This window comes from Dunckerocampus dactyliophorus, chromosome 9 (assembly GCF_027744805.1).
Source record: "Dunckerocampus dactyliophorus isolate RoL2022-P2 chromosome 9, RoL_Ddac_1.1, whole genome shotgun sequence".
Classification (NCBI taxonomy): Eukaryota; Metazoa; Chordata; class Actinopteri; order Syngnathiformes; family Syngnathidae; genus Dunckerocampus; species Dunckerocampus dactyliophorus.
Window position 1 is genome coordinate 26343164 of NC_072827.1, and position 9615 is coordinate 26352778.

The 9615-nt window shown below is 41.9% G+C and overlaps 1 protein-coding gene across 1 annotated transcript; it reads left to right on the forward strand.

Moving 5' to 3' along the window:
• Window positions 1–4526: 4526 nt before the first annotated feature.
• Window positions 4527–9134, forward strand: nr4a2a (nuclear receptor subfamily 4, group A, member 2a). The gene is made up of 8 exons (XM_054788262.1): window positions 4527–4679; window positions 4836–4912; window positions 5000–5889; window positions 6015–6144; window positions 6205–6368; window positions 6580–6782; window positions 6899–7077; window positions 7552–9134. The coding sequence occupies exons 3-8, from the start codon at window positions 5002–5004 to the stop codon at window positions 7806–7808; spliced, it is 1821 nt and encodes a 606-aa protein (XP_054644237.1). The 5' UTR covers window positions 4527–4679; window positions 4836–4912; window positions 5000–5001; the 3' UTR covers window positions 7809–9134.
• Window positions 9135–9615: the final 481 nt, after the last annotated feature.

Below are 9615 nucleotides of genomic sequence, written 5' to 3' on the forward strand. Positions count from 1 at the left end.
AATAAAAAAAAAAACAAAAAAACAGAAGAAATGGAAAAAAACAGCTGTAATTTTACAAGAATAAAGTCAAAATATAAAGACAAAAAAGTCGTATTCTAATGAGAAAAAAAGTCACAATTTTATGGGAATAAATAAAATCATATAATTTTAGTCGTAGTAAACTTCTAATATTAAAGAAAGCATTATTGTTATTTTCTTTCAAGAAAAAGTTACAATACTGTGGAAATAAAGTCAAAATATTATGGGAATCAAGTCATGATGTTATACAAGAAGAAAATTTGTGATGATTATTTTAGAAGAAAGCTGAAATATTTGGAAAATAAAAAAAAACAACAGCAAAAATGGGGGAAAATTAACGACAATTTTTATGCAGTTTAATTTATATTTGTGAAAAATGTGGGCATTTTTTGTACAATCTGTTCTTTTAAGCCACTCTTGGCAACATATGCTAGCCAGTGATTGTGTTCTTATTGGGGCTGTCAAAGTTATTGCGTTAATAACGCGTTAAGGGAAGTTTTCTTTAATGGCACTCATTTTTTTGAAGAGCGATTAATGCGCACATGTCCTGTTTGACCCTCGGCCCACACTGTAGTATGAGGAAACGCAGCGGCGTGACAGCTAATGTGAAGCCGGAAGAAGGAACAAATATTGAGCAGAAATGAGCAAAGAAAAGGATATTTTGAATGGTAAGTTTCGCTTCACAGCCCCGGCAGATGCCTCTCTCGACAAAACCAAAGTTATTTGTGTGGCTGTGAGTCGAATTGTCACAAAGTATGTCGCCGGGAAGAAGAGAAAAGTTCCAAGTGTACAGCAGGTATTTTTTAATTGTCATTGATACAGTGGTACCCTGGCACACGAGTGTCCCAACTACAGAGTGTTTTTTTTTAGATGCGAAACGTCTCTGCGGATTTTTGCTTTGAACTGCTAGCTAAAATTTGGCCGAGGAGCTACTGTACTAGTTACGGGCAGGCATAGCCGAGGACGGCTATTTGGGGGCTTGTGTCAATGACAGTGGATCTAAATAGCATTAGCTTTCGCGAGTGTTACTTGTACATACATATTATGAAATCGTATGGTAACTTGTGTATTTAGAAGCGTATGGACGCGTTCACCACATCCCTACTTATTATTGATAAAAACGTCTTTCTATCTGCGATTAATTGCGATTAACTGTGAGTTAACTATGGACCCGATGTGATTAATCGTGATTAAATATTTGAATTGATTGACAGCCCTCGTTCTTACATTTCTTGCTTTTAGAAAATGTAATTTGGAGCAAATTGCATTCCGTCCCTTGAACATTTTTTTTCTCTGCAGTTTAACCTCACCGCTAAACATGTCTTATCTGTTAGTTCTGAAGAACACCTCAAGGGTGAATAAGCGTGCTTTTTCTGTAGCCACTTAAAAAGCGTATCAAGTTGTTGCTTGCTGTAAATGTAGCTAATGGAGACCGTTGCTGCGTGCAAACTGTGTAGTTATTTTTAAATTGTTTATTTCCTTTTTTACAGGATATTTATTTTGTGGTACGCTTTTATTTATTTATTTATTTGTAATCTGTTTACCGTGTAAATAGAGTGACACAAATGAAAGGAAAACTGGCATTCCATTTGATTTGTAAGCGTATGTAAGTCTTTGATGGAGGCAGGGCACCATACACAAATCTTACCCACACTTTGGGCAGGGCCGCACTAAAAGACCACAACATTAGGTACACCTGCACCATCTAATGTGATCCAGTACAAGGGCTCTATCACAAACGATACCTTTATAAAGATAATAATGACAGGTTCAATAATATGCTGACTATTCCAGTTCCATAAGCTCCATGAGAGGGAACAAATGGGTCAATCTCGACATGATCACATTGTCTCATCCACTTTGCAGTTCTACTGCCTGAAACCAGCTGAATAATAACACTGCAAGGGAACACACACACACACACACACACACACACACACACACACACACACAATCAAAAACACAAATAATGAAAAGGATTCAATTACGGGGCGTAAATTGTCATTCACGTTTAAATGGCGGCTAATTAATTGTGCACATCAGCTATAGTTGATTAAAAGTGAGAAAATGGCCAATTAAATTAATAATGATTTTTATTATGTTTAGCATGAGCGGTAATGAGAGATGATGTTATTATATCTGATGTGTGTGTGTGTGTGCGTTTTACCTGGCAGTGCCCATAAAGCCCACCTGAGAAGCACATGGGCGGGGCCTCACCTTCATAAAGGAGGCAGGGTTCATTGAAAGGTTAATTGGAAGAAGCAGAAAGCTGCAGCATGCAGCGGGTAGTGTGCAGGAGCGCCCTCTACAGGGGAGTGTAATACACTCCCGCTCGGTGTGTCCTTGTGTGCACTCACTGCACGAGTGCGTGCTCCGCTCCTTTTTAAAAGTGTGTTTTCTCAGCACAATAACAGGATGCTGACACAGTCCAAGAGTTGTGCGACGCCTCTTCTGGCCTGCTGCCCAAACTAATACTCAGCTAAAGTGGACCAAGGTGTTGGTGTAAGATTACTCTGAGATCAGCTGCACAACAATACCATTATTTTGGTGACTAGACGTCAGCTTCAGCCTTTTTTTCCAATATTGTTGCGTCATTCTCCATCCTGGTCCATGCTATCAGGCTTCCCTCTCATGGGGGCTAAATGAGTTTCCCTGTGATAACTGCTAATTAGCCGCCCCACACACTCACTCTCTCCTCACGAGAAGCTGAGTTCTAAATTTGGAACACAATTGAGAAATAAAGAAATACTGTCGGGCGATAATGTCAAATAATATTGACCCCCACCAACTGGCCTTCAGCTTTACGATGCACCTTATGTAAGAAAAGTACTGTGGTGGTAAACACTAATTTCAATATTTTATTGAAAGTACCACAATACAGCTACTGGGTAATAATTGACACGTTGCAAGTAAACCTATTTTCGGCAGAATAGAAAGAAACGGGTAGTAGACGTAATTACCTCCTTAGTGCTCACACATTGACATTTAATGAGTTGATGTAGTTGTTAACCAAAACAGCAGCACCTACTGAGTCATATAGCCAGTCTCTCAGATGAATTAAATTGTAGCGTTGGATGTTGGTTGTGTAAGCAGAGTCCCGTGTGCTCGCTCAACCATGCTTGGGTTCCAGAGAGCTACGCGGTTTCAGGTTAGTTCCACCTGTACCGCCCCTGTCCAGTCTGCGTAGCTACTTCATTTTCTTCGTGTACAGTCAAATGGCAATTTTGTATGATTCGTTTTTTTTAACTACGTTTTTTTCCAAAGTGTTGCCCCGATTTTCATACACTGGCTAGGTTATTGTACAATATTGCGCGTAACGGGCAACGTACATAACAGGCCCTTTGCCCTGTGCTGCATCATTCCACGGAATCGATTGACCAAACTAAGCAATCTAAGCTTTGGTGACGCACTGTTTATACATTTTTTATTTAGTGCGCCTGCTAAATAATCTGCCATGGGGCCAAAGAAAGTTGCGAGCGCCAGCGAGTTGTCAAGGTGAGAAGCACCACTGAATTCGAGAGAGGAGCATTCCTTGCCAACAAGAGTCTTCAGTAAAGATACAAATGATGTTCAATTTGTCCATTTCATTTATCATTTGTAATTATTTTAGCATGATTTTCTGCGTGTAAAGCTGTATGTATTGTCTATAAAATGTTTTTTTTGTTGATATTTTTCCTACCAGTACCACTGGTATTTACAAACCTTATTCCTAATTGCCACCTGGCACTTTTGGCAGTGGAGTAAATGTGTGACACATGTTTAGACTTAAGGTCTTCTTCATTCAAAATTGGAGCGCCATTTGCATAAAATCACTGCTTGCTTGAGTACTTTTCATTGATTTCACCAGCCTTTTCTTTCCAGTTGAATTTGAGTCGCGGCAACTCCAGGGACCATGATGTACTGACTGTATTGCTGGCGGAATTCCATCCTTCCTTATCAATACTTGGCTACGGCACATCACTGATTTATCACAGGATGTAGTGGCATGATCATTTGCCCCATGCTCTCCCAAAAGATAACAACGGTTGTTTAGAAGAAAAATGAGGCCTGTATAAAGTAAACTAAACTGAAAGTAAAATCTTGTATGCTAAAAGATGCATAGGCATGCTACAGCATCTGTTGAGGTGTATGCAGAAAATGCATGAGTAAAAAAAAAAACAAAAAAGCACATTAAATGTGCACCAAACTACACCTTGCAGCATGACGTGCATGTCCCGGTCAGTGTTTAGTCCTAAGTCCTGTTCAAACTGAGTGTAGCTGCCTTTATCCCCCACTACATCTCTGCTTAATGTCCGTGTAGGAAGCAGCATAGATCACATACCACAAGACAAACAGCTCACCGTGCAAGGCTGGCTGGAGAAAACCCACCCCTCTCCCACTTCGCTCCCTGATTGGCCCCTTTTCATGTTGACGCGGGTGACGTCACAGGGAGAAACACGTGGGCCAGGGCGTTCAGAGCTCACATAAACAAAGCCACATTGGCTCGGAGTGGCTAGTCGAGACAAGTGGTGCTCTCTGTCTGTCTCCCACCCAGTCTTTGGCTTTTTAGGATTTGGAGCTTCTTCTTTGTATTATTCTGATTTTTCACAAGCACATTTGATGGACGCCCCTTCTGAATGCTTATTGCATGGATTGAACACCACCAACTGGATGTGAAAGAGGTAAAGATGAAGTCTTAAAAAAAACAACTTTATATTTGAATAACAATTTTGATATGAATGTGATTTCTTCAGCTCTAATTTAATTAATAATTGCAGCAAAAGTTGTGCAATGAATTGTGTTTTGTTTTATGATTATTGTTGTGGTGTTCCTAACAGGGGAAAATCCCGCCTACTTGAGTCCGAGCGGCCATCCAAGTGTTCCTCTTTTCAAGTGCACAGCCACAAGACGTGAGGTACAAAAAAAATAAAGCAAAACTTGTTTAAAACGGCACCATTTTCCTCCTCGCAATGCTTGACGAAAAGTCGTCCCGTGTGTGCAGCCATGCCCTGCGTCCAGGCTCAGTATGGATCATCACCCCAAGGAGCCAGTCCTGCTTCCCAGAGCTACAGCTACCACACCGCGGGAGAATACAGCTGCGACTTCCTCACGCCAGAGTTTGTGAAGTTTAGCATGGACTTGACCAACACCGAGATCACAGCCACCACTTCCCTGCCCAGCTTCAGCACCTTCATGGACAACTATAACGCGGGCTACGACGTCAAGCCGCCCTGCCTCTACCAGATGCCCCACGCCGGGGAGCAGTCGTCCATCAAGGTGGAGGACGTGCAGATGCACACCTACCACCACCAGCAGAGCCACCTGCCGCCCCAGTCCGAAGACATGATGCCCCACTCGGGGCCTATGTACTTCAAGCCCTCCTCGCCTCACGCTCCGAACACGCCCAACTTCCAGGTGCAGCCCGGCTCCATGTGGGAGGACCCCGGCTCCTTGCATACCTTCCACCACAACTACGTGGCGGCCACGTCTCATATGATGGAGCAGCAGCGCAAGAACCCGGTGTCCAGGCTCTCGCTCTTCTCCTTCAAGCAATCCCCGCCCGGTACCCCGGTGTCCAGCTGTCAGATGAGGTTCGACGGCCCGCTGCACGTCTCCATGAGCCACGACAGCGCGGCGGCGGCGGCGGCAGCGCACCGCGGCCTGGAGGCGCAGAGCTTCGCGGTGCCCAGCGCCCTCCGCAAGCAGGCCGGCTTGGCCTTCCCGCACTCGCTGCAGCTGGGCCACGGACACCAGCTGGTGGACAGCCAAGTGCCGTCACCGCCTTCCCGCGGTTCGCCGTCTAATGAGGGGCTATGCGCAGTATGCGGGGACAACGCGGCCTGCCAGCACTATGGGGTTCGAACCTGCGAGGGCTGCAAGGGATTTTTCAAGGTGCAAACATTCTTAAAGCGTAAAAACACATGCGTGAAACGCGTTAAAATGCATGCACGCGCACTTCTCGTCAACACAATAAGGCCTCAAATGTGACACCTTTTTTTAATCCTTTTTCTCTGCAGCGCACCGTGCAGAAAAATGCCAAATATGTGTGCTTAGCCAATAAAAACTGTCCTGTTGACAAACGCAGAAGAAATCGTTGCCAGTTCTGCCGTTTTCAGAAGTGCCTTGTGGTTGGAATGGTGCGAGAAGGTAGGCCCCACTTTCACATTAACAAAAAAAACCCTTTTAACATGTATGTGTTTATTTCAGTGGTGAGAACTGATAATCTAAAAGGTCGAAGAGGACGCCTGCCATCCAAACCTAAAAGCCCCCAGGAGCCCTCACCCCCGTCTCCCCCAGTGAGCCTCATAAGCGCTCTGGTTCGGGCCCATGTGGACTCCAACCCTTCCATGTCAGCACTCGATTACTCCAGGGTGAGTGTAGCATTTATTTGTAGACATATAAAACACTTCGCTGTAAGACTGTGCACTTCTGTTGGTAATTTACGTGGAATTCAAGAATTTAATGAAAAGCAAGACACTAGTTTGATAGATAAAAAAAAAGAATGGCAAATGTCCACGTTGCAATTTCACGGCTTATATATTTTAAAGGACTTCATTAAGTGTGTACATGATTAAATTCCAGTTCCAGGCCAACCCTGACTACCAAATGAGCGGAGACAACACTCAGCACATCCAGCAGTTCTACGACCTGCTGACGGGCTCCATGGAGATCATCCGGGGCTGGGCCGAGAAGATCCCGAGCTTCTCTGAGCTGCCCAAGCAGGATCAGGACCTCCTCTTCGAGTCTGCCTTCCTGGAGCTCTTCGTCCTGAGGCTTGCATACCGGTAATGTCCACCCTTCATCCTTCATGCGCCATTGCTTTATTATTATTATTAATAGCAATTAGAAAGCCTCTTCCTGTCTCCTTTATCGCGTCATTAAGGCCGGGTTTTATTTGCAGGTCTAATCCGGTGGAAGGTAAATTAATTTTTTGCAATGGAGTGGTGCTGCACAGGCTGCAGTGCGTGCGTGGATTCGGCGAGTGGGTGGACGCCATCGTGGAGTTTTCTTCCAACTTGCAGGGCATGAATATAGACATCTCTGCCTTCTCTTGCATCGCAGCCCTCGCCATGGTCACGGGTATGTATAAGAATAATAATATATCATATAACGTATGGTCACGTCTACGTCTATATTATAATAATAATAAACAGCATCAAGTATGGTCACATCTATAATCATCCACAATAGAGTCACGTGTCTGTATAGTGATACAAGTAAATCATGCACAATATCAGGTATTGTCGCATGTATAAGTATGCATAATAGGGCTACATGTACGCATAATAATAATAATCATAATACACAATATAAAGTATCGCCACCTGTATGATTATGCCCCATATGGTCACCTGTATGTATGATCATAATGATGAGGCACAATATAAACTTTTGTCCCATGTATAATTATAAACAGTAGGCTATCAAGCGCTTCATGCACCGCGTAAAGTATGTATACTAATGATGACAATAATGCACAATATGAAGTATGCTGACCCGTGTGCAATGCGCACGCGTGAGTGCTAACCGTTTGGCTTGCGTGTTGGATTTCAGAGAGACACGGCCTGAGGGAGCCCAAGCGCGTGGAGGAGCTGCAGAATAAGATCATCAACTGCCTGAAAGACCAGGTGACGTTCACCAGCGGCGGCTTGAACCGACCCAACTACCTGTCCAAACTTTTGGGAAAGCTGCCCGAACTGCGCACCCTGTGCACTCAAGGTCTGCAGCGTATCTTTTACCTCAAACTAGAAGACATAGTGCCTCCCCCCGCCATCATTGACAAACTCTTCCTTGACACTCTACCTTTCTGAGTGGAGCCAACATCCAACAAGAACTTCTTCCGCCATTATATATAAATATATATATATACATATATATATATATATATGTATATATGTATATATAGCATTTTTAACTATTATTTATCAAGAAGGAGGAGCAGGAGGAGGAGGGGGGCGGTGTTAAATTTACTCCATTGCCACCAGTGGATCATTCTGTCTTTATCACCATAAGATGTAATATATATTCCATTTCTATACATATATACAGTGTATATATATATAATGTAAATGCGACCATGTGCGTGGACACTGTATATTATTATAATAGATGACGCATCACTTTATAACACATGTACAAAGTTTCTTATTATAATGAAAATATTTAATTCTTCTTTTTTTTTTTTTTTTTTTAAATCATGTGTTTCTGACAGCATCTCCAAAACGTTCCAGAAAAGACAACGCACGTGTAACGATTATTATGATGATGATTTAATTTATTTGTCATATAGGCACATTCAGAGGTGGTGTCTATATCTCCTATATACCGGACACTATGTAGTCTGCTAGATTTGATACCAATATAGTTGGCACTCCTCTGAAGGCATCACATATTGTTATGATGATGATGATGATGAATATGTCTCCTGTGTATAGAGCACCAAGGAGGAGCCATTGTGTTTGTTCAACTGTCACATTCCTTGTTTGTATGTGTACTGTAAGTATTGTTGCTGTTCAATATAAACATTTCTTCTATATAGATTTATCATTTCTATGGCCGGACGACACTCTTATTCATAATAATAACGATAATGCTAATAATGCTCATTATTATTATTATTATTATTATTATTGTAAGCATGGCGACCTCTAAAAGTTCATGCGGAGCACGTTGTTTTTGTCTGATGCTTTTTAATGTTTTTAATCAAGAGAATGCATTTCAAACACACACACACACACACACAAAGAACATTGAGAAAAGTGTGCAAAGGCCCAAATATTGGACGTGATCAGATGTGATGATGCCTCGATTCAAAACGTTTAGAGGACTACAAGAAGGAATTGTTTAATGTTTACAAATAAAACTTTTTTTTAAAGCGAATTCATTGCTAATTAGTTTCTATTCTATTTTGATTCGACTTTAATTTGTTGTTTTTTAAATTTCCGATCGAAAGGTTGGAACACGAAGCTATATTTCTTTACCTGTCACCTGTGTGGGGGCCTACCATTTTTACCTTCCGTGTTTTCCTTCAATAATATTGTTTATTGTGTGTGTGCTGGAGCAAATCTACTTGCCTTTAAAACGATCTATTTTAACAACAAAAATAGGAACGTCACCTGCATGGCGGAAACGTATTAGTGCTTTTGTTTGTTTGAAGAAACGGCATGAATCCCCTCAGTCTGTTGAAAGATATTTCTCGAGGCGTTTTTTTCTTTATGAAGAAAACGTTTTTCTATATTTGAGTCTCACGCAGACTGCACGTTTGTAATCATTGGAATGTTTTTGAATGAATGACTGAATGAATGAATCTTTTTTGCTGTTGTAAAGTATTACGTGTGCCACTTTTTGCGAGGCGTTGTAAATACTTATCACTTTCATTTCATATTTTGGAGGCATTCCTGCTATATTTGGTATTCCGTTTAATGTGTATATTAATATTATTATTATTAATATTATTATTATTATTATGTAAAAAACCCAAACCTCCACTTTCCACAGGTGCTTAATGTGGGGTTTCTCGCAGTGTAAAGGTGACTTTTGCTGTGGAATGTCAAAACAGGCGTTCCTGCGTCCACAAAGTGACAGTTTTATTAACATTTATCAGCAATTTCAATCTTG

Bases quoted from the DNA above. Each gene is read 5' to 3' on its own strand.
- nr4a2a (XM_054788262.1), top strand. From the start codon at position 5,002: ATGCCCTGCGTCCAGGCTCAGTATGGATCATCACCCCAAGGAGCCAGT. The intron at 6,145-6,204 runs GTAGGCCCCACT...TGTTTATTTCAG, and splicing joins GGTTGGAATGGTGCGAGAAG to TGGTGAGAACTGATAATCTA. The intron at 6,369-6,579 runs GTGAGTGTAGCA...ATTAAATTCCAG, and splicing joins CAGCACTCGATTACTCCAGG to TTCCAGGCCAACCCTGACTA.